Consider the following 27915-nt stretch of genomic DNA (forward strand, 5'->3'; position numbering starts at 1 on the left):
GATGCACTGTCATGTTCTGGGCAACCCCCAACCAGGTGGCATGAACAACCCCTCCTCTCCATTCTCTGACCGTCTCCTCCAGCTCCCCACGCCATCGCATCCCTTCTGCCCTCCCACCCATAGCCACCTGTGGGAGGCCTTTGCTCTGCCCATCCCCCCCCCCCCCCCACCTCTTCCGTTCGGCGGCTGCCCGGTTAGTCCTGTGCCTTTGCCCGAAGTTTGGGCGCTCGCGGGCCGACACTGCGCAGGCTCGCGCGTACACGTGATTGACCCAATCGAGTCAAGGCCGTCTACCAATCAGCTTCGAGCTGAGTCAAGGGGGCGGGTGTCATGATGCCCGCCGTGACGCCGAGCGGTGGAGTCGGTTTGGGTGAGTGCCATTGTGAGGAGCTGGAGCGAAGCTCGCTGCCGTGGCCCGGGGGCCCTTTCATTGAGTGGAACCGTGCCTGCGACTCACTTCAGGTCAGTCGTGTCTGGGGTTTTCGGTGAGGATGGGAAGATGCTGTGGAAACGGGGGGTTGGCGGGGGGCCATCCTTCGCAAAGCCTTTTCCCACTGGAGCTTCCCAACTCCTCGCTGAGTTTTATGCCTTCACGAACGGATTCGAGGCACCATTATGTGGGGGATAAAAAGGTGCAGTGGCTGTACAAAGGCCGGATTCAATCAATGCATTTCCATCATCGACTTGGAGGTGAGCTGCAAAAGCAATACAGCCTTGGTACTCGCATCAGTAATATTAATTGGAAAGGGGAGTCGTGTGCTCTCCTATTTATAGGGCGTGGAAACAGACCCTTTGGCCCCACTCGCCTAGGCTCAATACTACAACCTTCTCTACTTCTCAGTCCATGAGGACTGCTCCCTCTAGCAGTTGGGCCAATAAGGAAATGCCCATTGGTGTCTAACTCCTTTTTTTCCTCCCACCTTAAATCTGTGTCCTCTAGTTTGAGACTCCCCTTGCCTTGGAAAACACTGTTTACCTTCATGATTTTGAATACCTGTATAAGATCCCTCTCAGCCTCCTGGGCTCCAGAGAGAAAAGTTCCCAGTCTCGATATTGAAGCCTGCTACTCATGATAATATTCTCATGACTTCACTGCATTCTTTCCCCTTCACTGGTATTTTTACCCACAAGAATGGTCCAATGTCTTGAGCAGTTGTCACATTACAACTTGTAGCATCAGAGGGAGATTAAGAAGGGGCAAAAATATTTTTTTTATCGAGACTGAGGATATGAAGAAGAGAAGCTGGTGTGAAAAAGACACTGTGGGAGGAGTAGGACGGGGGGTGGGGGGGGACCTATGTGAGATTGGTGAACCGGGAAGAGGCAAAGCATGACTGAGCCTGTAGATTGGCAGATCTCAGACAGAGGGGGAGAGAGAGGCCAGAAAAAAAAGTGGAGAAAGATGAGTTGCACAGGATGAAGTGATTTCAAGATTCCTTCATTATTTTGTAATATTACATGTAATGTTCAATGAAATTGCCTTCTGCCTTCCGTAAGGCAAAAAAAAGAGTCACCGTTAAAGTAGTTTGGCACTCCTCACAATTCAAGAGGAAGTGAAACACAAGAGATTCCCTTCAGAGTCACTGAGTGTCCATGGATTCACCTCCAGTGCTCCTGTCAGCCTCGGCAGATGCACAGACTCCTGTTTGATCCATTGGCAACCTGAGATACAGATGCCAACCTCAAACATGATTAAGCAGCCTCCAGGAGCCCTTCTTGCCCTCAGCGTCTCTCAAATCCTGGCTCCGTTAACTCGCTCCCATAAGCCATTGTCGAGCAGCCAGCATTGCGTGCTGGTCTCCCGACCGTAAGTCGTCTGCAGTTTAGTGGGTCCCTCAGCCTCCAAGCCCCTCACCAATCCACCACCATGAACACCTCCCTGTAGGGTTATTTTCTCTGCTTCTCCTTCTCACTGGGGGTTGTTCTCCAATTTCTAGTCCCCTGCACCTATCCACTGCTCCCCAAAGTCTGCAACCCCTCATGGCTGCTGCCAAGTACAGGTGCTGCCATCTTAGGCACAGACCCTGCTGTTGCAGGATTTTAGTTTAAAATCACAGTCAGCTCCTCTAACAGACAGTTTAACATCTCTACGGAGCAGCTGGCATTGGGACCAGTCGATTGAACGCTGTGTTTTTGCTCTCCACTCTTGGGACCACACCAGCAATAGATGAAGGCTAACAGTTCTGGAATCTAATAAGGGAAACTCAGAATGCTAACCAATCCCACACGGCTTTACATCTCCCTGATTCACCAATCCCAAATGGCCCCTGTACTCCTCTCCGACATAGTGGACTCTGTTAAATGGCATACAAAGAATGTCTTCTGTTCTGTCCTTGTCAATCTTATTGGTCTCTGCCTCAAATAAAAGTCATGAGTCAATTTCCCATGCATAAAGCTGTGCTGACCAACCAAATCGGCCTTTGCCTTTCCAAATGCATATGCATCTCCCTCAAAATCCCGTCACTTACCTCCACTGACATTTAGCTCACTTTCCTTCATCCCTGGCTTGATGTTGCACCCTTTTTTAAAGCCAAACTCTAGTCTTCTGACACCTCATGGGTGCCAAATGATGCTTCTGCAATGCTTTTCCAGATTTATTGTCAGAGTACATGACATCACATACAACCCTGAGATTCTTTTTCCTGCAGTTAAGGCAGAATTGCTACTTACTGGTGGTGGGGAAAAAAACCTGTACTCAACGTACACATGCAAGTAAATAAATATAAGGAAACTGTGTACTACAGAGAGAAAAGAAAAGCGAAGTCCAAATGTAAGAGTCCTTAAATGAGTCCCTAATTGAGTTTGTTGTTGACTAGTCCGATGGTGAAGGGGTAGCAGCTATTCCTGAACTTGGTGTTGCGAGTCTTATGGCATCTATACCTCTTTCCTGATAGTAGCAGCGAGTACAGAACGTACGCTGGGTGGTGTGTATGCTTGATGATTGCTGCTGCTCTCCAACAGCAGCATTCCCTGTAGGTGTGGGGAGGGTTTTACCTGTGATGTGCTGTGTCCACTACCTTTTGCAGGGCTTGAAGCTCAGGTTTATTGATGTCCTCATACCAGTCCGTGATGCAGCTGGTCAGCACACTTTACACCACTATAGAAATTTTTCAAGGTTTTCGCAAACTCTCAGGGAAGTTGAGGCACTGCCATGTTTTCTTCATGACACCATTAGTGTTGGATCCAGGAAAGATCCTCCAAGATAGTGATTCCCAAGAACTTAAATATGCTCACCCTCTCCACCTCTGATTCTAATGATCACTGGATCATACACCTCTGGTTTTCCCTTCCTGGTTAGACTTTGATGATTTATCCACCTTTATGTATTTTAAGACATCCAGGACCTGTACTTCTGTAATGCAAATTCTCCTCAAGACTTGACTATTACAGAGGGAGTCACGTGATGGAGTAGTGGCTGGTCAGGTGGAACCAGCCCTCTCCAGAGAAAAGAAAAGTGTGAAAAAACAGAGCTCAATAAACATAAAACACAGGAAGCGAAAGATAAAGTTACAGAGAAGAGACAGAAGATGGCACCCAAAAGAGAAAAAGTAAGAATAACAGTGGAAAGGGAAGAAGGAAAATTACTGGAGAAGAAAGAAGAAGGTCTTCCCTGCATGTCGGAGCAGAGAGCCACCGTGGAGAGGAGCGGCCGATCTCTGGTGTTGGAGAGTTCCCAGAGGAGCGGTGTCCTCCTGACCGGCGGACTTCAAAAATACTCTCAGAGCCAAGAAAAGGTGCACAACTGCGCATGTGCAGAGAGTTGCGCATGCACAGTGCGCAAGTAAAAGAAAAGGTTAATGCCGCCGGTGGGAGGGGGACTCCTCTGCGGAGCGGCCAGCTGAGAGACGCCCAGTATCAGGGCGTTCAGCTGGGGAAAGTAAGCAAGAAAGAAGAAAAGAAAAGTGGTGAGAAAGAGAATGAAGGGCTGGAAGAGGGTGAGCGGCAATGGGGCGACCAGCAGGGGGACAACCTGCGGCGGGAGGCCCAGCGGCGGGTCGGCCAACCTGCGGCGGGAGGCCCAGCGGCTGGTCGGCCAACCTGCGGCGGGAGGCCCAGCGGCGGGTCGGCCAACCTGCGGCGGGAGGCCCAGCGGCGGGTCGGCCAACCTGCGGCGGGAGGCCCAGCGGCGGGACGGCCAACCTGCGGCGGGAGGCCCAGCGGCGGGTCGGCCAACCTGCGGCGGGAGGCCCAGCGGCGGGTCGGCCAACCTGCGGCGGGAGGCCCAGCGGCGGGTCGGCCAACCTGCGGCGGGAGGCCCAGCGGCGGGTCGGCCAACCTGCGGCGGGAGGCCCAGCGGCGGGTCGGCCAACCTGCGGCGGGAGGCCCAGCGGCGGGTCGGCCAACCTGCGGCGGGAGGCCCAGCGGCGGGTCGGCCAACCTGCGGCGGGAGGCCCAGCGGCGGGTCGGCCAACCTGCGGCGGGAGGCCCAGCGGCGGGTCGGCCAACCTGCGGCGGGAGGCCCAGCGGCGGGTCGGCCAACCTGCGGCGGGAGGCCCAGCGGCGGGAGGCCCAGCGGCGGGTCGGCCAACCTGCGGCGGGAGGCCCAGCGGCGGGAGGCCCAGCGGCGGGTCGGCCAACCTGCGGCGGGAGGCCCAGCGGCGGGAGGCCCAGCGGCGGGTCGGCCAACCTGCGGCGGGAGGCCCAGCGGCGGGTCGGCCAACCTGCGGCGGGAGGCCCAGCGGCGGGTCGGCCAACCTGCGGCGGGAGGCCCAGCGGCGGGTCGGCCAACCTGCGGCCGGAGGCCCAGCGGCGGGTCGGCCAACCTGCGGCGGGAGGCCCAGCGGCGGGTCGGCCAACCTGCGGCGGGAGGCCCAGCGGCGGGTCGGCCAACCTGCGGCGGGAGGCCCAGCGGCGGGTCGGCCAACCTGCGGCGGGAGGCCCAGCGGCGGGTCGGCCAACCTGCGGCGGGAGGCCCAGCGGCGGGTCGGCCAACCTGCGGCGGGAGGCCCAGCGGCGGGTCGGCCAACCTGCGGCGGGAGGCCCAGCGGCGGGTCGGCCAACCTGCGGCGGGAGGCCCAGCGGCGGGTCGGCCAACCTGCGGCGGGAGGCCCAGCGGCGGGTCGGCCAACCTGCGGCGGGAGGCCCAGCGGCGGGTCGGCCAACCTGCGGCGGGAGGCCCAGCGGCGGGTCGGCCAACCTGCGGCGGGAGGCCCAGCGGCGGGTCGGCCAACCTGCGGCGGGAGGCCCAGCGGCGGGTCGGCCAACCTGCGGCGGGAGGCCCAGCGGCGGGTCGGCCAACCTGCGGCGGGAGGCCCAGCGGCGGGTCGGCCAACCTGCGGCGGGAGGCCCAGCGGCGGGTCGGCCAACCTGCGGCGGGAGGCCCAGCGGCGGGTCGGCCAACCTGCGGCGGGAGGCCCAGCGGCGGGTCGGCCAACCTGCGGCGGGAGGCCCAGCGGCGGGTCGGCCAACCTGCGGCGGGAGGCCCAGCGGCGGGTCGGCCAACCTGCGGCGGGAGGCCCAGCGGCGGGTCGGCCAACCTGCGGCGGGTGGCCCAGCGGCGGGTCGGCCAACCTGCGGCGGGTCGGCCAACCTGCGGCGGGTCGGCCAACCTGCGGCGGGAGGCCCAGCGGCGGGTCGGCCAACCTGCGGCGGGAGGCCCAGCGGCGGGTCGGCCAACCTGCGGCGGGAGGCCCAGCGGCGGGTCGGCCAACCTGCGGCGGGAGGCCCAGCGGCGGGTCGGCCAACCTGCGGCGGGAGGCCCAGCGGCGGGTCGGCCAACCTGCGGCGGGAGGCCCAGCGGCGGGTCGGCCAACCTGCGGCGGGAGGCCCAGCGGCGGGTCGGCCAACCTGCGGCGGGAGGCCCAGCGGCGGGTCGGCCAACCTGCGGCGGGAGGCCCAACCACAGGAGATACAGCAGCTCACCAGAGAAGGATGAAGATACACAGATACAGAGAAGAAGGTGACACAGACATAGATACAGATACAGAAGAAGAGGAAGAAGAAGACCAAGAATTTCAAAGGAAAGAAGAAGGTAAAATAGAAGGACAAAGTTTAGATCAAGCCTTTTTCAAAGAACAAATGAGGTCAATAAAAGAATGGCTATCATTAGAATTTAGTTCAATCAAAAGATAAATGAAAAGAGCTGAAGACAGAATGCAAAGCTTAGAGTTGGTCATGACTGAAATAGGGAAAAGAGTAGAAGAGGTGGAGGATCGAGAAACTGCTGTAGAAATGGAGATAAATTATTTAAGAGGGAAGTTAGAAGAGAGCAAAAAACAATTAAAGAGACACAAGATTTATTGTCACAAAAAAATGACGTATTGGAAAACTACAGTAGGCAAAACAACATAAAAATAGTGGGCCTGAAAGAAGGCAAAGAAGGGTCAGATATGAAGGAATTTATAAAAAGGATGGATCCCGAAGGTGCTGGGAATGACAGATTCACATGAAGAAATAGAAATCGAAAGGACGCATAGAGCGCTAGTACCGAAACTGCCACCACATCAAAAATCAGATCCATATTGGTAAAATTTCTAAGAGAAAACCTACTGGAACAGGCAAGAAAGAAGGTTTAGAGAAGACAATAAGCCATTGGAATATAAGGGACAAAAAATATTTTTTTACCCGGACATAAGCTTCGAATTTTTAAAGAGGAAGGAATTCAACATGGCGAAAACAATCTTATGGAAGAAAGGGTATAACTTTATATTAAGACATCCAGCAGTACTCAAAGTATTTATTCCTGGGGAATGGAATAGACTGTTCTTGGACCCAAAGAATGCCCAAGAATTTGCTGAACATTTGCAGGACAGAAGAGAGGAGGTGGAGTGACAAGAAGGATGACCGGCAAGAAAATATACAAAAATATGTAAAAATGTAAAGATAATGTATATATAAAGATTTAAAGATGGATAAAAGAAAGGGGGAAAAAAAGAGAGAGCTTTGTTATAAGTATCGGAAAATAGTGTTCTCTAGGGTGGGGGGGGGAGAATAATAGTCATTGTGAAATTGGTTGACGCTTGCGAGTAAGTTTGCAAACCAAATGGAAAGGGGAGTTGTAGTTTCCGTCAAGGGGCAATCCAAGGAGGGGAGGTTCATTTGGGGTTAAAGGCTTATTGCTTATGGGGATTGTTGGGGTATTTCATGTCTTTGCGTTGTCATATATTGAGATTAAAAAGAAAAACTTAAAAGGCAGTAATAGGAAAAAAGGGATGGAGGTGGTGAAGAGGTGGAAAAGAAGTGAAAATAAAGACATAAGATGGCCATGTTGGACTATATGACTATAAACATTAACGGAATATCTTTCTTCTTTGGCTTGGCTTCGCGGACGAAGATTTATGGAGGGGGTAAAAAGTCCACGTCAGCTGCAGGCTCGTTTGTGGCTGACAAGTCCGATGCGGGACAGGCAGACACGATTGCAGCGGTTGCAGGGGAAAATTGGTTGGTTGGGGTTGGGTGTTGGGTTTTTCCTCCTTTGCCTTTTGTCAGTGAGGTGGGCTCTGCGGTCTTCTTCAAAGGAGGTTGCTGCCCGCCAAACTGTGAGGCGCCAAGATGCACGGTTTGAGGCGATATCAGCCCACTGGCGGTGGTCAATGTGGCAGGCACCAAGAGATTTCTTTAGGCAGTCCTTGTACCTTTTCTTTGGTGCACCTCTGTCACGGTGGCCAGTGGAGAGCTCGCCATATAACGGAATATATAACCAAGTTTAACTGTATCCCATTGGGGAAAAAAAAGACATAATTTAAAAGACAAAGTTACAATCTTTGAAAAAACCTGGGAACCATATATGGAACATAACAGAAAGAGCAGGCTTCGGACCACCACCACTTAAAATTATAAGAAGATAAACACGATCAGATTTAATGTGAATAAGTAGAAGATACGTCTTTTTTGTTTGTATTCCTTTTGTATAAAGATGTTGTTGTATTGTTTTTATATGTTCAATATTTACTGTTTTGGAGGGGGTGGGAAGGGAAAAAAGAGAAAATGTCACTGAATATTTAAAGAGATGCATCTGTAAATATATTGGTGGATATGGTTCATAGTGTGCTAAATAAAGAATTACAAAAGACTTGACTATTACCTTCTGAGTTCCTTCGACTTGATGTCTTTCTCTAGTGGTAACTATGGCGTGAAGCAAGGCTGTGTTCTGGCACCAACCCTCTTTTCAATCTTCTTCAGCATGATGCTGAACCAAGCCATGAAAGACCCCAACAATGAAGACGCTGTTTACATCCGGTACCGCACGGATGGCAGTCTCTTCAATCTGAGGCGCCTGCAAGCTCACACCAAGACACAAGAGAAACTTGTCCGTGAACTACTCTTTGCAGACGATGCCGCTTTAGTTGCCCATTCAGAGCCAGCTCTTCAGCGCTTGACGTCCTGCTTTGCGGAAACTGCCAAAATGTTTGGCCTGGAAGTCAGCCTGAAGAAAACTGAGGTCCTCCATCAGCCAGCTCCCCACCATGATTACCAGCCCCCCCACATCTCCATCGGGCACACAAAACTCAAAACGGTCAACCAGTTTACCTATCTCGGCTGCACCATTTCATCAGATGCAAGGATCGACAATGAGATAGACAACAGACTCGCCAAGGCAAATAGCGCCTTTGGAAGACTACACAAAAGAGTCTGGAAAAACAACCAACTGAAAAACCTCACAAAGATAAGCGTATACAGAGCCGTTGTCATACCCACACTCCTGTTCGGCTCCGAATCATGGGTCCTCTACCGGCACCACCTACGGCTCCTAGAACGCTTCCACCAGCGTTGTCTCCGCTCCATCCTCAACATCCATTGGAGCGCTTACATCCCTAACGTCGAAGTACTCGAGATGGCAGAGGTCGACAGCATCGAGTCCACGCTGCTGAAGATCCAGCTGCGCTGGATGGGTCACGTCTCCAGAATGGAGGACCATCGCCTTCCCAAGATCGAGTTATATGGCGAGCTCTCCACTGGCCACCGTGACAGAGGTGCACCAAAGAAAAGGTACAAGGACTGCCTAAAGAAATCTCTTGGTGCCTGCCACATTGACCACCGCCAGTGGGCTGATAACGCCTCAAACCGTGCATCTTGGCGCCTCACAGTTTGGCGGGCAGCAACCTCCTTTGAAGAAGACCGCAGAGCCTACCTCACTGACAAAAGGCAAAGGAGGAAAAACCCAACACCCATCCCCAACCAACCAATTTTCCCCTGCAACCGCTGCAATCGTGTCTGCCTGTCCCGCATCGGACTTGTCAGCCACAAACGAGTCTGCAGCTGACGTGGACTTTTTACCCCCTCCATAAATCTTCGTCCGTGAAGCCAAGCCAAAGAAAAAGAGACTATAAGATGAGAAATATTTGCTTAGGACCTCATCCATCTCTTCCAGTGCACATAGATGGCCTTATCGATACTTAAGGAACCCTATTCTCTCCCTTGAATATACACATCAAGCTTTTTTTGAATTCTCCTTGCCTTCCAGAACGATCTTCTACCCCCTCCTTGTCCTCCTGATTTCCCTTTTATGTGAGCTCCTACATCCTCTGTAGTCTTCAAGGAATCACTTGATCCCTCTGGACCTGACATACACCTTTTTTGTGAGGAATTTCTGGCAATCAGGATTTCATAATCTTTCCACTGTTGCTCTTCACTTGATTCTAGCTTTGTATTTCTTTCCATTTCTTGTCATTTTACCTCTTTAAGTTTGTGTTAACTTGGAAATCTGCAGGTGGAATTCCAACAGTTGATAATGAAAATGTTCAAATAGATAGAGAAAATAAATAAATAATGCAAACTCCTGTCTCTCATTTGATATTTTTCCCCAGAATCAACAGCATGAATTAGAAGAAAAATGTAATTTTTTTTTTTAACTGGCCTAATAGGTACATTCTATATTATTTTCTCAGACCTCTTATTTACAATTTGAAGGTAACTTGTTAATTTCTCTGCATGGATGAAAATGTCATTGTGCTGCAACCTATCTGAAATAATTTCCTTTTGCATGATAAGATCTCTGATAAACTAAAATGTCTGCAAAAACAGCTCCACTGCTATTGATATTTTAGATAAACAATGTTAATAAATATTTAACATATCAAGAGGAGTTTACTTTTGTAATGTACACATCAGTTATGCTTCCTTGTCCAGGCAAAAGTACAATGGAAGATCAGTACAGCAACCAAGGTATGATCCTCTGACAACTTGCACATTTCTTGCATTGATGTGGGGTTCTCTGGATCCTCTGGTTTCCACCCAAAGATATGCTGGTAGGTGAACTAGTCACTGTATAATTGCCCCTTCATCTGGGCAAGGCAAAGGAGAATAGATCATAAGGAAATAAGAGGGGTGATGGAACATGGCTATGCTCTGCTAGTAATGACCTGGACACAATAAGCTGCATGACCTCTCTTTGTGACATAATAGGCAAGTAATTAAGAAGGGGCCACTTTTTCACTAAGATCAAGGGAACAGTCATCTCCAGAGTGGACCAAGTCAGAATGGTAAGGATTTTGCTCAACAGACTACGGCAAGAACAGGTAAGAGGTGAGGGATAGTAGGAGTTGAAGTAAGAAACACTATTCGAGGAACTAAAAAGATTCAGCCAGTAGGCCCAGGTAAGGGGAGTTATAGATATTTTTTTCCAATAGTCTAACAGTGGAAATGGCAGACAAGGCAGGGGAAGGCTCCTCTCGCAGAATGTAGGTTGACATGGGAGCCAGCAGTATCCCTGACAACTTCATCTGTGTGAAGTGCATCCAGCGGCAGCTCCTGACAAACTGATTAAAGAATTGGAGCTGGAGTTGAATGAACTCCAGATCATTCAGGAGGCAGAGGGAGTGCTAGACAGGAGTTACAGGAACAATATCACAGCTAGGAGACCGGAGGAGAGTAGATGGGTGACAGTCGGGAGAGGAAAAGGGAACAAGCAGGGAAAGCAGGGCATCCCTATGGCTGTTCCCTCAATAATAAGTATGGGGGGGGGGGGGGGGTGGAGACCTACCAGGGACAAATCATGGTGATCAGGGCTCTGGCATAGTCTGGTCCTGTGGCTAAGAAGGGAAGAGAGAAGAGGTGAGCTGTAGTGATAGGGGATTCCATAGATGGGGGATTGATAAAAGCTTCCTTTGGTGCCAGGATCTGAGATATCTCAGATTGAGTTTATGGCATTTTCTGGAGAGAGGGTGAGCAGCCAGATGTTGTGGTCTATATACAGACCAATTGCATGGGTAGAAAAGATGAGGAGGTCCTACAAGGAGAGTTCAGGGAATTAGGAGGACAGGACCTCAGGATTTCTACCTGTGCATGCGCTAGTGTGGTTATAAATAGGAGGATAATGCATGGCTAAAGACATGGTACAGGAGGGAGGGCTTCAGGTGTCTGGGTCATTGGGCTCTCTTCCAGGGAAGTTGGGACCTGTTTTGAGAGGACAGTTTGCATCTGAACTGGAGGGGAACTAATATTCCTTGTGGGAATTTGCAGGGAACCAGAGTGCCAGAGCAGGTGGAGGAGTGGAAGAGGGAAAAGATGATGTGAAAATTGCATGCACCATTAGAAGTCAATGGGTTGTACATGGTGGAAATTTTCTAAAGTGCATCTATTTCAATGCAAGGTGTATTGTAGGAAAGGCAGATCAGCTTAGAATTATAACATTATGGCAATTAGTGAAACTTGGTTGCAGGAGGGGCAGGAATGTTCCAGGCTTTTGTTGCTTTTGACGTGATAGAATGGGAGGGAGAGGAGTGGATTGTTTGTCAGGGAAAATATCACAGCTGTCCTCAGGCAGGACCGACCATGGGGTTTGACTACTGAGGTTATATGGGTGGAGCTGAGGAAAGGGAAAGGTATGACCACACTATGATTCACAATGTGCAGATGCCCATAGAGTAACTGAGCTAATCTCAAATAAAGTCTAAAGGCCTTCCATTTACCAGAGCATTGGATGCAAGAAGACATTCAACTCTGGACACATCATGGAGCTTGCTTACATTTCCAAGCTCTCATTTAAGGAAAACCACCAGCCAAATCCTCACAAGATTAGTTTGACAGGTTATGCAAGCCTGATTAAATGAGTGAGAGAAATTGGCTGTTGAGAGTAAAATAAATTAAAAGGCAATTGACATTTCAGGCCTGAAACCTTCTTCAGAAGTGCCCAGAATCAGTCTGACTCCTGAATTATAAAGTGGGGTTGGTGGAGGAGGGCAAGGGGCAGCAACACAGGTAAGACATAATAGGTGAATACAGGTGGGAGGGTAAAGAGAAAGAAACTGAGAAGTGAAAAGGGGAGAGGGCAGTGAATTTAAGAAAGATAGTTCTCTGATAAGAAACTGAAGGGAAGGAAATGGTGAGTTTGAGGAATGGAGAGGGATGAGAGAGAAAGAGACGGGGAAGGGGGGAGGTGGAGGCAAGGAGAATTGGTGAAATCTGTTGAGGTTCTCTGGTTGGAACCTGCCGAGATGGGAAAAAGGTGTTGTTCCTCCAATTGGTGCATGACCTCAAATTGGCAGTACGAGGCTATGGACCTACATGTTGGCGTGGTAATGGTGTGTGGAATTGAAATGGTTGACCACTGAGAGGTCCTTGCTGTTGTACTGGACAGAGGGAAGATGCTCAATGAAGCGATTTCCTAATCTGCTATCAGTCTCCCTGATGTCAAGGAGGCCACATGAGGAGCACAGGATGCAGTAAATGACACCTGCAAATTCACAACTGAGCCATTGCTTCACTTGAAAGGATTATTTGAGGCTTTGAGTAGTGGTGAGGGAGATATATGATTAATGGAAAGGGATGTGTGGTTGAGGGAATTGCAGAGATAAAGATCCCTATGGAAAGTGGAGAGGGGAAGTGTGTCTGGTTATGGACCCCATAATGAATGTCAGAAATTGTGGAGAATAATATGTTGGATATAAAGCCTGGTGGGATGTTGCATCTGGGGATTTGTGGGGAGGAAAGGGTCAGGGCATACGATATGTACAGGGAATAAAGGAGATGCAGGTGAGGGCTGAGTTAATGGCAGTAGAGGGAAAGCCACTTTTTCTGAGGAGGGAAGACATCAGATATTTTGGAATGGGAAGCCTCATCCTGAGAGCAGATGCAGTTGAGATAGAGGAAATGAGAGAAATGAATAGAATCCTTACAGGAGACAGTGAGAAGAGATGTAGTCAAGGTAACTGTGGGAGTTAGTGAATTTCTAAAAAGATATCTGTTGATCATTTGTCTCCTGAAATGGAGACTTAGAGACTGAAAGGGGAGAGAGCTTCCAGAGATGCTCAAAGAGAATTTGATGCAGGGGTGGAAGCTGGCAGCAAAGCGGATAAAATTGATGAGTTCATTTTGGGTTCAGAAAGCAGCACCATCGTGGTTATCTATGTAATGGAGAAAGAGTTGAGGAACTTTATGTATCTTGTGGCATGGATCTGATACACACACATGATGAATAGACAGGTATAGTTGGGCCCATGTAAATACCCATGGCTACACATTGATTTGGAAATGTTTCTGGTGGTATAGTTAAGAGTATAGGTTTCCCCCAGTATCTGAAAGTAGAGCATTTCTATGAAACCTTTCATCAGCCAAAATGGTGTAAAGCAAAGAAGCAATTACCAGCAGCAATAGATATTCACCAAGACAAATGGTTACTTAAGCAAAGTTGCTTTTAATTATCTTTAAACATGAAAACAGAATCACACTTTAACTTACCACTATTGACTGAACAAAAAAAACCTAACTTAACCCCCTTCTAATTCTAAGTGCATGTGTATGTAATGTGTATGTAAATTCAGAAAAGTTCTTTGATTCATAGTCCAATCTCACTTCTCATACGGTTTTCAGAGAGAGATTTGTTGTTCACTGGACTCCCACAACTGATTCCTTTTAATCAGCCACTTCAGTGTCTTGCCAAAGGAACTTGCCCCTCGGTTCTCCAGATGATGACTTTTTTTTAGGTCACCACAGAGTTCCTTTGTTTCTCTTATTTCAAGTGAAACATTAGGCAGCCAGTCCTCTCCTCTTCCATGAACCACAAGGGCTTTGACCAGGCTGAACTAACCACTCACAACCCATCTTCCTCTTGGCGCCAGACTGTGTAGCATGATAAGGCTCCAGTATTTTAAATGAGATATGTTTTGAAGTGTTTGTATGTGACCTACATTAAAAAAAAACCTGCCCCAATTTATCTCCCAAAAACATATCTATATACAAAACAAACACAACATAAATCTAGACCCAAAAAAAAACCTACCAAATAATACAAAGTTCAATGCACGCGCATTGTCTTTATTTCATTCACCACAATCAAAACATTTAATTACGTCCAGTTTTACACTAAGCATAAAACCCTTACAAGCTCTCTTAGGCTTTTATGATACCTTAGGATGCATCTTGCGGAAGGATACACAAAATAAATCGAGATAAAGCACAGATGCTCTCAGACACAGTTCAAAGCTATGGCAGCTTGATGCTGAGTGTAGTTCCCAGGGAAGGAGCTTGGCGGCTCCGCTCTCACTGCTTGGGTTATGCACTGCCTCTATAACAGCTCATTGCAAAACAAACGTTGAATGCTATTTTCGCTTTTTGCCTTTTTTCGTAAAAGCGAAATCCTCTTCGGATTCTTTCAGTTAGCGAAAACAGGTAGTAATGTAGGTCTTTCATAAAAGCAAAGTGGCATAAAACAAACTTTGGAAAAAGTGGGGGATACCTCTATTTATTTGTATCACATGATATTAAATGCAACTTTCAAAAATAGAAATAATTTAGACTTGCTCAAGCATATTTGTTTTATCAGTAGTAGTTATCACATTGAAATCTGTAACAACTTCACTATATTCTCTGGTGCTTAACTGAGAAAAAGCAAATTTTATGGATTGTAAGGTATGTTGCTGTTCACTAATCAAAATTTTGCTAAGACCTAGGCAACACAACTGTCTCACAGCACCAGTGCCTCTGGATTCAATTCTGACCTTGAGTACTATCTATCTAGAGTTTGCATGTCATCCTCTTGACTTAGTAGGTTTCATTTTGATGCTCTATTTTCCTCCTGAACCCTCAAAATGTGCTGGTGTTAATTTAAGTTAGTTGACTGATGAATATTACCTCAACTGTGGAAGTGGTGGGAGAATCGGTGTACACCAATGAGGATGAGTGAGAGAACCACTTGCCAAGCAAATGTTCTGAGAGTTGGTATAGAGGTATTGGATCAAATGGCCTCCTCTGCTGTGAGGAAATATACAAATTAATGTATGAAAATGTATAACATTTGAAAAATACACCACAATCAAATTTTCTTTTGGAAATTTTTCAGTAGACTGTGGTGATGTCTACAAGACCTGGGTCCAAGCATTTTCGTCCAACGATCTCCAGAAGATAACCAATCATAGTAAGTTCGGGTGACCCCATCCAAAAGCCAGATAACATAAGAGAAAGCCTTTATGGATCCAAATCAACTGCTTCTATGAAGCATAAAACACAATGTTTTCTGCATAATAAATTCTTAAAGAAATCTATGTAATTTGTATCTTCACAAATCAGTGTGAAACATTTTGTAAATATATTGCACAGATTAGGCCATCGATCTGTTAGATTTTGAAATGCCAACTTCAATAGTTACTTCATGCTTCAGTGTTCCTATAATGTGATTGGTTCAGATTGGGCTTTTTTTTTTAATTGCTGCTATACCTAGAATTAAAATAAAATATTAGTAGCTAGTCACAAAGCTGAGTATTTGAAAATCAGAGGAAATTCCTAACTCGTGTATAAAATAACAATAGAAAACCATGGAACTTCATTTTTGAGAAATGATCTTGAAACTAAAATGTTAACTGTTTCTGAATTTTTTCTGTTTTTATTTCAAATTTCCAGCATAGAACCATAGAACATTACAGCATAGAAACAGAATTGCTGTATGTCCAAATATGATTTTTTTAAAATGACCTGCACCCTGTCCATAGCCTTCCATTCCTCTCCCATTCATGTACCTGTCCAAAGTCATCTTAAATGTTAAAATTAACCATGCATTCACCACCTCAGCTGGCAGCTCATTCCACACTCCCACCACTCTCTATATGAAGAAGTTCCCCCTCACATTCCCCCTAAATTTTTCCCCTTTCACTCTTAACCCATGTCCTCTTGTTTGTATCTCACCTACCCTCATTGGAAAAAGCCTATCTATCTATATTTACTCTGTCTATCCCCTCATAATTTTAAATACCTCTATCAAATCTCCCCTCATTCTTCTACAATCCAGGGAGTAAAGTCCGAACCTGTTTAACCTTTCCCTGCAACTCAGTTCCTGAAGTCCGGACAACATCATAGTAAATCTCTGCATTCTATCTTACTGATATCTTTCTTCCAGATAGGTGACTAAAACTGCACACAAAACTCCATATTTGGCCTCACCAATGTCTTAAACAACTTTACCATAACATCCCAGCTCTTATACTCAATACTTTAATTTATGAAGGCCAATATGCCAAAAGCTCTCTTTACAACCCTATCTACCTGTGATGACACTTGCATGGAATTATGCATGTGAGTTCCCAGGTCTCTCTGTTCTATCACACTCCTCAGTGTATGTCCCTTATTGGTTTGTCCCTACAAAATGCAATACCTCACACTTGTCTGTTGGTCAATATCCCTCTGCAAGCTTTGAAAACCTTATTTGCTGTCCTCAACACCACCAGTCTTAGTGTCATCTGAAAACTTGCTGATCCAATTTACCACATTATCATCCAGATCATTGATATAGATGGTCCCAGCACCGATCCCTGAGGCACACCCATCAGTCACAGGCCTCCAGTCTGAGAAGCAATCATCCACCACTACTCTCGGGCTTCTCCCATTCAGCCATTGTCGAATCCAGATTGGTTAAACATAACCTACCATTCACAAAGCCATAATCTGTTTCTGGCTATCCAAATAATTTTGTATCCGATCTCTTAGAACATATTCCAATAATTACCTGCAATCATGCATTGCATAACATCTGTTTGGACAATTTCCAACCGCATACATGTCAGTCCAGAAATCCCGATCAGAGAATGGGATGTTGTGGATGTATCTCTCATAAAAGAACCTGCTCAGTTCACTCAGTGACCCTCTCTGTCACAGCCACTGTTTGTCATTACTGCAAAATGCCTCTTGTCACATACACTGACAGAACTGCTGTCACAAGACTGAAGTACTCTGGGCATCCAGCAGAACAATTGCAGAAAATGAGCGCAAGTCCATTTCTCCAGGCACCATGTTCCAGTACAAAATGAATGATGATTGAAGCTGTGGCCGAGCAGGTGAAAATGCCCTGCAAGAATACCACATTTTAAATATTTCTGCCAGAGCTCCTGCAAATTTTTACACTAGCCTCCCTCAAGCTCCGAGGGAATACCTCGTCAGGCCTTGGGAATTTACCTGCCCTTATTTGCTTTAAGGCAGCAAGCACTTCCTCCTCTTTAATCTGTATAGGTTCCATGACCTTACTGCTTGTGTTCCTTACTTCCCACAATTCTGTGCCTGTTTCCTGAGTGAATACTGATGGGGGGGATAAAAAAGCATTTGAGATCTCCCCCATCTCTTTTGGCTCCATACAAAGCCAACCACTCTTATCTTCAAGGGGGCCAATTTTGTCCCATCTAATCCTTTTGCTCTTAATATACCTGTTGAAACCCTAAGGATTTTCCTTCACATTTTCTGCCAAAGCAACCTCATGTCCTTTTTTTTTTGCCTTCTTGATTTATTTCTTGAGGTTTTTCTTGCATTTTTGTATGCTCCTCCGTACCTCATTTGATTCATGTTGCCTATTCCTGCTATACGCCTCTCTCTTCATCTGAACTAGATCCCTAATATTGCTCAAACCCCAAGGTTCTCTGTGCCTGCTAACCTTGCCTTTAATCCTGACAGGAACATACAGACGCTGTACTCTCAAAATTTTACCTTTGAAGGTCTTTCACTTGCCTTGCACATCCTTGCCCCAAAAAAACTCCCAATCCACCCATTCTAGATCCTTTCTCATTTCCTCAAAATTGGCCTTACTCCAATTAGAATCTCAACCTGAGATCCAAGCCTATCCTTCTCCAAAATCAACTTGAAGCTAACGACATCATGATCGCTGGATCCAGTGTCTTCCCCTGCATATCCAGTGCCTTCCCCTGCATATCCGGCGCCTTCCCCTGCATATCCGGCGCCTTCCCCTGCATATCCGGCGCCTTCCCCTGCATATCCGGCGCCTTCCCCTGCATATCCGGCGCCTTCCCCTGCATATCCGGCGCCTTCCCCTGCATATCCGGCGCCTTCCCCTGCATATCCGGCGCCTTCCCCTGCATATCCGGCGCCTTCCCCTGCATATCCGGCGCCTTCCCCTGCATATCCGGCGCCTTCCCCTGCATATCCGGCGCCTTCCCCTGCATATCCGGCGCCTTCCCCTGCATATCCGGCGCCTTCCCCTGCATATCCGGCGCCTTCCCCTGCATATCCGGCGCCTTCCCCTGCATATCCGGCGCCTTCCCCTGCATATCCGGCGCCTTCCCCTGCATATCCGGCGCCTTCCCCTGCATATCCGGCGCCTTCCCCTGCATATCCGGCGCCTTCCCCTGCATATCCGGCGCCTTCCCCTGCATATCCGGCGCCTTCCCCTGCATATCCGGCGCCTTCCCCTGCATATCCGGCGCCTTCCCCTGCATATCCGGCGCCTTCCCCTGCATATCCGGCGCCTTCCCCTGCATATCCGGCGCCTTCCCCTGCATATCCGGCGCCTTCCCCTGCATATCCGGCGCCTTCCCCTGCATATCCGGCGCCTTCCCCTGCATATCCGGCGCCTTCCCCTGCATATCCGGCGCCTTCCCCTGCATATCCGGCGCCTTCCCCTGCATATCCGGCGCCTTCCCCTGCATATCCGGCGCCTTCCCCTGCATATACTTATGTCATCTGTTCTGTTCCCTAATAGGAGATTAGTATTGCACTCTCTCTAGTTGGTACATCTATATTGTTTAGAAAACTTTCCTATTTTGGAATATTTTTTCAAAAAATATACATAGTAACATTTTAAGAATACACCAAAATATTAAACTTTTTCTCACAAGCACAATAAACAAAAACAAAACAGTTCCTCCCTCTCTCCCCCCTTTCCATATATACAGATCCATTCACTGTCAGTGCTTACATATATTTTAAGTATATAGAGTATAGTTGGGGAAACTACAATTTAGTATATATAATAGTTACTGTTACACCCTTTATTCCTTTTTATTACTGTATCTGGGCCCTATTTGGTCCAGGTATGGTTGCCAGATCTTTACAAAAGTGTCATATTTGTTCTTTAAGTTGTATGTGATTTTTGTTTAGAAAACATTCCTGAACATATTTGACAAACTCTAAGCCATCAGCCCTTTCAGAGTATGGGAGTCCCAGACAATAAGTCTAAAGTTAAAATCTCTTATCATTACAGCTATCTCTGCAGATTTTCTCTTCCAATTCTCTCTGAATATTGGGTGGTCTATAATACAACCCCAATAATGTGGTAATACCTTTCCCATTTGCTAAAAAGCAATGCCACTCCTCTTCATTCCCTACTCCTCACCCTCCCAGTTCTATCACATCTGAAGCAACAGAACTTCGAATTGCCAGCCCCGCCCCTCCTGCAACCAAATTTCACTAATGGCCACAATAACATAATTCCATGTGCCAATGCACACTCTAAGATTATCTGCCTTTCTTACAATACACCTTGTGTTGAAATAGATGCACCTGGAGAATATCATTTCCACCAGTCACAACCTTTTGATTTCTGTCTTTATATGCAGTCTTAATCTCATCATCTTTTGCCTCCTCTTCTCCAGTATCTACTCTGGCACTCTTGTTCTCATTCCCCTGTAAATCTATTTTAAACTCCATGGAGCAAAACTAGCAAATTTTCCCTCGTGGATATTAATCCCCCTTCAGTTCAGATCCCACTGTTACAGATCCCAGCTTCCCTGGAAGAGAGTCCAATGATCCAGAAATCTGAAGCCCTCCTTCCTGCACCATCTCTTGAGCCATGTATTAAGCTGCATTATCCTCCTATCTCTAACCTCACTAGCATGTGGCTCAGGCAGCAACCTTAAGATGACCACCCTGGAGGTCCTGACCTTCTTTGCACTTAACTCCCTGAACTCTCCTTGCAGGACCTCCACAGAGTCCTGACCGCTGTGGCGTGTTCCTGGTTGGTTGTTCCCCTCAACAGACTCAACAATGGTTATTGAGGGGAACAACCACAGGGGTGGCCTGTATTGACTGCCTATTTTCTTTCTTCCACCTGCCTCTTTGGGGTGATTGCATCCCTTTAACTTCTATCTCCTATCTATCACCCCCTCAGCCTCCTGAATGATCTGGAGTTCATCGAACTCCAGCTCCAATTCCCTAACACAGTTTGTAAGGAGCTACAGCTGGATTCATTTTCTCAGATGACATCATCAGGGATACTGTTGGCTTTCTTAACTTTCCACATTCTGTTTTGGCTTCCATTCCCACTGTCTATGAAATAGAAAAACAGAAAAAAAAATGCTATTAGCTGTGCCTTCTTGTGAATCCTTTTTGTTTCTCAATAGAGTTCTCCTTGTCTTACCTCAACTCCCACACAACTGCCTCTGCTGGCCAAAGACTTAAAGTCCAGCTCCCTCACTCACTGCTCCCTCACTCGCAGAATTGGCTACAGCTAATTCGCTAATGAATTAGTGCTTTTTAAACACTCATCATCTCATTGAAGGTCCTGTTCTCACAGCTCCTAAGGGGAAAATAACAAGCACCTATCTTTCCTGTGCTTTTTAAACACTCATCTTGTTCAGTCCCACTTTCTCAGTTCTCTCAATAATTTGGATTTAAATTGATTTTCCCCTCCCCTCAAATAAATATTGTTGACGATCTCCATGGTTAATTAACATAGTTATTTAGGCAAATGTCTGAGATATTTATAGAATCATAACAATATAGGAAAAAGGCCTTTCAGCCCAACACCCATGCCAACCAACATGTCCCATCTTCACGCATCCCACCTGCCTGCATTTGGCCTATATCCCACAAAGCACATCCTATCCATGTAACTATTATTTTTCCTTAAATATTGCAATTTTACCTGCCTCAACTACTTCCTCCAGCAGCCCAGTCCATAAACCCACCGTACTTTGTTGTTTAAAAAAGACCCTCAGGTACCTGTAAATCTCTCACCCTTGTTACTGATTACCCCACTTGTCCCGGCAACATTTTCATAAATCTTCTCTGCTCCCTCTCCAGCTTGATGACGTATTTCCTGCAGCGCGGTAACCAAAGCTGAACACAATATTGAAGAATGATATTTTGAATATTCTTTCCAGGTACTTTACTGAAGAAATCACTTATAAGGTTGGTTACAAAGAGTTTCCCTCTCTGATCTACAGTTACAGAATATTCACTGCACTCAAATAAATCTCACTCAACCAATAGAATAAATGTGTTTTAATTGAATTTTGAGGTTGGCAATAACAAGATCTCTTGCTTTCTTGGTTTAGAATGAGGATCATGGATGTAAAATATGGATGACACATTGTACGATGTTCAAGTCAAAACAGTCAACGATTGCAATGGCAACAGAGACAGAAAATGCACAAGCATTATTGAAAACGTTCAGCACAGCATCAGTCATTTCAAGCATTGGATTAGGGGTTTTCTGCTTTCTCTCTGATCAGTGTTTACAATTTTCATTAATACAGAGCAACTACTGGCTTAGGGCTCTTTCAGACAATGCACTACATGGTGCCATTGGACTGTGGTCTTGGGCTATTGTGATTGGATTGAGAAAGAAGAGTGATTTTTATGAAGTAATTTTAGCTGGGCTTCTATCTTCTGTCATTGATGCTGACCACTTTCTTGCAGCTGGATCATTTTCTCTGAAGGTAAGGACAACATAAAATTAGATCAATTGACTTAAATTAGTTAATGTCTAATTTACTACAAGCTTTGCCACAAATTACCATAAATATTTGTATATAATGCGAAAAATTTTGTTCCGAAATTCAAGCTCAAATTGGGGGGCGTTTGCATTATACGCAAGGTTATTATTTTAACAATTTTTTCTGCCAGGTTTAACAATAAGTAAGATTATCAGCAGCTGCCTACGTTGACGGCAGTGTGACTAGGTTGGGCAGCGGGGAGAGACGACAGCGCAACTCGGGCGGGCGAGGGGGGAGAGAGACGGCAGCGCAACTCGGGCGGGCGAGGGGGGAGAGAGACGGCAGCGCAACTCGGGCGGGCGAGGGGGGAGAGAGACGGCAGCGCAACTCGGGCGGGCGAGGGGGAGAGAGACGGCAGCGCAACTTGGACGGGCGAGGGGGAGAGAGACGGCAGCGCAACTTGGACGGGCGAGGGGGGAGAGACATCAGCGCAACTCGGGTGGGCGAGAAGGGAGAGAGATGGCAGCGCAACTCGGGTGGGCAAGAGACAGCGCAACTCGGGCGGGCGAGGGGTGAATGAGACGGCAGCGCAACTCGGGCGGGCGAGGGGTGAATGAGACGGCAGCGCAACTCGGGCGGGCGAGGGGTGAATGAGACGGCAGCGCAACTCGGGCGGGCGAGGGGTGAATGAGACGGCAGCGCAACTCGGGCGGGCGAAGGGGGAGAGAGATGGCAGCGTGAATCGGGCCCTTTAGCCTGCTTCACCATTCAATAAAATCTGATCAATAACTCAGCTCCACTTACCCATCTTTTCCTCAGAAACTGCAATTTCCCCTACTATACAAAAAAGGGGGCATTTGTTATTCTATTTCTAGACTTGGTAGAAAATCTCACATTTTGAACAAAACTGTATGTATGTGCATTACAATGGTAACTATTTGCCTTAAATAATAAAATAGATTAAGTGCATCACATTCCAGTCAAACTTCATTGTAAGTGTAGGTAGAGATTTTATAAAATGTTAAGTTTAAAACAGGAAACATTGACAATAGCTCTAACATTCTGAAGCCTCAACAATGTTTTAAATTAAACCAAATGCTCCAGTCCTACAATATTATGCATCATTCATATGTTCTTCATGGTTAAAAAAAAATCAGAAAACAAATGTGTTCTCTTGCATATTCTCATAACTGCTTCCATGTGCCCTATCCATTTGGGCATATTAAGAACAAGATACATAGACCTAGGTAGCAGGAGATGTAGATGGATACAATGGAGAAATAGTTTTCATTGCATTCATTATCTCTGAAGCTTCTTTCAATCTTGAACCGAGCAGCTCCCATATACAGTGCATCCAGCAAGAATGCTTTCTTGGTCAGCGCGTCGATGTGCTTGTCCTAGAATCAAGATGCAAGATTCCTTTATTGTCGTGCCAAACAAGTAATATTACACGAAATTGCCTTCTGCCTGCCGTAAGTCAGACAAAGAGTTGCTAATTGTGTCGCCTAATGCCCCTTTCAGTATGAAAGACAGAGAAGCAAAAGAGACTCCCTTCAGAGTCATCGAGAGTCTGTGGATTCACCCCCAGCAAACCCGCAGCCTCTGCAGCCACACAGACTCATGTTCGATCTATTGGCAACCCAAACTCCTGATACAATTCAGAAGCCTTCAGTGCCCGAGGCCCTTTGGAAGCCCTTCTTGCCCTCAGCATCCTCATGAATTCCAGTTCAGATAATTTTCCCTTGAGCCAGTCCCCAATAGCCTTGGTCGGCAACGGCTTGTGTGTTTACTCAGCCACTGAGCCCATCGCTGGTCTGCCACCTTGGTCACCGTCCTGTTGAGTCTTCAGTTCTGCTTCTCCTTCTCAATGTGTGTGTGGGGGGAGGGGGGTGTTCTCCCCATTTCTGGTGCTCTGCAACCCCTCATAGCCACTGCCTAGCACTGCTGCCATCTTGCGCACAGAACTGTGATTGCAGTATTTTATTTCAAAACACCATCGGCTCCTTAACAGGCCATTTAACACCTGTATGGAGCTACCAAGCATTGGGTCTGGGCTGTTGAATCCTTTAGAACGGTGCTGCATCTCCATTCTCCCAGGTCTACACCAGTGGCAGTGCTGCCATTACAGCAACTCCAGCAGCAGTACCATTTTTCTTGTCATTGAAGATATTTATTCCTAAGAACTTGAGGCTATCTACTCTTTGACTTCAACACCATTTATGTGGACAGAGATCTGGACTATGCCCTCTCTCCTGAAGTCATTAATCATCTTATTTGTCAAATTGATGTTGAGCGAGATGTTGTTAACTTGGTGCAGTGCCAATACTTTCATGCTCTCCTTTATTCCATCTCATCGTTATTTGATACCCACCCCGTTACTGTAGTGTTGTCAACAAATTTTTAGCTATACAGTCATGTATGGAGCGATTATAATTGAGAGCAGAGTACACATTCTTGAGGAGAAGCGATCGTGGAGGAAATCATTACAGTCTGTTAGACAGGAAGTCAAGAATCCAATTGCAGAGGAGTGAAGGGGGAGGCATACCGGGACCTAGATCCTGAAGTTTGGCATTGAGTTGCTAGGGAGCTGTGATTTATAAACTGTAGTCTAATATTCATATCCTTGGCCTCCAGGTATGAAAGGCTGGGTGGAAAGCTAGGGAGATGGCATCAGCTGTGCATCTGTTTGGCTGGTAGGCAGAGTGAAGTGGGTCAAGGTTGATTGGTAGGCCAGTGTTGAAGTGAATCACGACCAGCCTCTCAAAGCTCTGGTCAGTCGTCACTTTTACCTGTTGTTATGATTTTATTTGGTACTGGTATGATGGTGGCCTTGAAGCAAATGGAACTTTGGCCTATTGTAGGGAAAAATTAAAGATGCCTGTATATGCATCAGCCAGTTGATCTGCACAGGCTGTAAGAACACAACCCAGATCCTCACCTGGGCTAGTCACTTTCTGCTGGAATGCTGTCCTGACTTTAGCAACAATGACTTTGGGTGCAACATAGATTGTTAACATAGTTGGTATAGATGTCACCTCCTTGCTGGCTCCCTGTTGAACTCATCAGGAAGTGTTAAGGTATTGCATTCTGTGCTGCTGGCTTTTGCTTTGTATCATAATGGCATGCATCCCTGCTGTAGTTGCCTTGGGACTGGAATTTGGTGCAGTCCTGGCATTTTGGAGCTTCTACTTGGATTTCTTGTAGAGTCCTGACTTGAATATCACTAATGTGGCCTTCAGCAGAGAGTTGACTTCCTGACTCATTCATGGTTTCTGATTGGGGAATATCTTTATCATCTTCCTGATTGATCACAGTCTTTGACATACTTGAAACAAGTGATTGTGGTGGTGTGGGTGTGCATATCAAGGCTGTTTGCTGAATACAGAACTGTCTAATGAACCAAAGCAGTCCATAGGATGTAATTTTTATTCTTGGACCATTGCTGAATGGTTTCCATCACTGGGCCCTTCCTCCCTCAGCTTCTTTTTGTAAATTGGAAGCATCAGCACATTCCGATGATCTGACTTGCCAAAGTGAATGTATGGGATAGCAGTCATTGTGGATACGTTGCAGTAGTCTAGGGCGTTGGGACCTCTGGGAGGACAGGAGATGTGCTTGTGTAGATTAGGGAGGAGGTTGAAGTACCCAACAATTATGAATGTGGTTTCTGAAACATTGCCAAGCATCATGCGGTATTAATGAGAAAGCATTAAATACTTTCACCCCTTGCTTTTGCTGAGGTCACTGTGCAGTCCATCAAGAGAGTGGAGAAGCCCTCGAGTTGTACTGTGCAATCAGGATTGAGGGTGTAAGTTGTGCCTCTGTGAAGCAGAACACACAGCAATCTCTCAACTCTCTTAAAAATAATTGTAGCTTTATGTTTATCCAGGTTATTCGTTTGGCTTGGACATTTGCAAAGAGAAGGTGGGGTGGGGGGTGTGTGAGGTCTTTGTAAGAACCTAAAAATGGAGCAGAAGTAGACTATTCGGCTCTTCTAATCTGCCCTGTCATTCATTCTTTCTTTGGCTTGGCTTCGCGGACGAAGATTTATGGAGGGGTAATGTCCACATCAGCTGCAGGCTCGTTTGTGGCTGACAAGTCCGATGCGGGTCAGGCAGACACGGTTGCAGCTGTTGCAAGAGAAAATTGGTTGGTTGGGTGTTGGGTTTTTCCTCCTTTGTCTTTTGACAGTGAGGTGGGCTCTGCGGTCTTTTTCAAAGGAGGTTGCTGCCCACCGAACTGTGAGGCGCCAAGATGCACGGTTTGAGGCGATATCAGCCCACTGGCGATGGTCAATGTGGCATTAAGAGTGAGCCAAACCTCTGCTCCATTTTACAGACTCATCTCTGCACGGTTTGCTTGATTTGAGAATCCAAAGTCCATGGAAAGACTTGAAAATACTCAGCAAATTATACCTGCAGCACTCCAAAGAATCATAACATTCTGTACGATGAAAACCTTCCCCTCGTTATATAAATAGGCCACTCTTTTCCTGAGGATTTGCTTTCTAATCTTGACTTACCAGTCTGGGAAAACATCCTCTAAGGATCTATCATTTCAGTATATCATGTTATTTATATATTATACTATAAATATATATTTGATTATCCACTTGTCTAAATTCTTGGTGTCAGATATGCCTTTAGCTGGGCAACCAGAACTTCACACAAGCACAGTCTCACCAACACTTTACCCCAGCTCAATCATGAGGCTCCAACTTTTGAGTTTTATGAACTGGTGCACCTGTAACCCTCAGTCTCTCTGTTATAACACTCTCCAGAACTCTTTCCGAGTTTGACAGACCAAAATGCAATACTTCTTGATCCTACTTTGATTTTTACTCATTGGGTTCCCCTCCCGCATCCCAGGACTCATTGGTATCCTCTTCTGTTGTATGCAAGATTTAATTAGTCAAACAGGAAAGCCTGCAGACTCCATGATTGTGGTGAAATACATACAAGTGTCGGAGAAACTCAGCAGGTCATGCAGCATCTATTGGAAGAAAAGGGATATTAGCAATGTTTCGGGCCAGAGCCCTTCGGATTATAATTCATTTTGGTGTACAAAATGGAAATTAGCTTCAACAATATAATTTTTCAAATAGTTTCTAGTGATGGACCTGTCAAACTTCTTAAGTTGTGGACATTTTGTTCAAATCAAATTCTGATGGAATATTGCAAAGATTTATTTTGCTTTTCCATAATTGCACTTTTCTGTCTCTTAGGCTGCACTGCATCTCCCACAAAGGCCTCCTCTACATTGTTCAACAGTGATACCTGTAGTTGCGTTTTCAGTGAAACTTGCCATGTGGATATTTAAACTCAAAGATTCTTGGTGTTTTCTCCCATGGATGGTTACCATTTCTTGGGTTTCACATCATATCCGTGATGGTGTCCGCCATGGTCTTTGGTTCTGTCCCTTTGGAAGTACAGCTGCTGTGCCATATTGGACCTACATAGCAACTACAGCCTCATTCCCACACCTTTGTTCTGTACTTATGTATGTGACTGGTACTAGAGAAACAATGTCTATGTCCCATGGAATTGCAATTGATGTATAACATGTAATGGTTTCCTTTTTAAGGTAAAACTCTGAACTGAACTTTGTTCATTTGGAAAAGCCAATGAGTGGCATCGTTTTTGTGAAACTTCTGTAGAATGGGGAAATGCATTCTCAGACAGCCTCATTCCAATCACTGAAGTTGCTTAAAGTTTGAGTATTCCAGTAGCTGTAACATTTTAAATTTGTATTCTCTGTTGCTTCTATTGTGAATGTGGTCAAATCTTCACACCTTGTTTTCAATTGATCAAATTTAAATGTACTGTGATTTAGTTGTTATTTATATAAAGATGTTAGTTTGTTGAAAATAGTTGCTATGTTGTAATAGAATTGGGATTATCTAATGTAATATAAATGTTGTGGTAATTTATGATTAACAATCTTTTGTAAGCAGTGAACAACTTTGTTTATATTGACCTGAAATGTCTAATAATTTCAAATTAAAGTAGTCTGTATTCAGTTATGTTATAACCGCCGCCTTGTTTTAAAAATGTGCATTTACTTTATTCTACATTTATTGTTTAAATTTTAAAAATAACAAACTTTTGCT

The 27915-nt window shown here is 46.3% G+C and overlaps 1 protein-coding gene and 1 long non-coding RNA gene across 17 annotated transcripts in view; one reads left to right on the forward strand and one right to left on the reverse strand.

Annotated features, from left to right (window-relative positions):
- The first annotated feature begins 303 nt into the window (after positions 1–303).
- Positions 304–27807, forward strand: tmem267 (transmembrane protein 267). Of its 15 annotated transcripts, none has more exons than XM_069924068.1 (6): positions 304–462; positions 10069–10187; positions 15218–15292; positions 21172–21279; positions 21426–21809; positions 27031–27807. In XM_069924068.1, exons 5-6 carry the CDS (start codon positions 21453–21455, stop codon positions 27364–27366), a joined length of 693 nt encoding a protein of 230 aa, XP_069780169.1. In that variant the 5' UTR covers positions 304–462; positions 10069–10187; positions 15218–15292; positions 21172–21279; positions 21426–21452; the 3' UTR covers positions 27367–27807. The 15 variants fall into 15 exon arrangements, with proteins under 15 accessions (XP_069780169.1, XP_069780175.1, XP_069780177.1 ...); XM_069924074.1 differs by having other exon boundaries at positions 21172–21251; XM_069924076.1 differs by having other exon boundaries at positions 21252–21279.
- The window catches only part of LOC138757169 (uncharacterized), a 30978-nt gene continuing 24435 nt past the window's right edge, over positions 21373–27915 (reverse strand). For both annotated transcript variants that reach the window (XR_011353387.1, XR_011353386.1), the window contains 3 exons: positions 26765–26798; positions 22611–22643; positions 21373–21803 (listed from right to left, as the gene is read on the reverse strand). This is a non-coding gene — a long non-coding RNA (uncharacterized lncRNA). The remainder of the gene's footprint in view (positions 21804–22610; positions 22644–26764; positions 26799–27915) is intronic.

Source organism: Narcine bancroftii, chromosome 3, assembly GCF_036971445.1.
Source record: "Narcine bancroftii isolate sNarBan1 chromosome 3, sNarBan1.hap1, whole genome shotgun sequence".
In the NCBI taxonomy this organism is placed as follows: Eukaryota; Metazoa; Chordata; class Chondrichthyes; order Torpediniformes; family Narcinidae; genus Narcine; species Narcine bancroftii.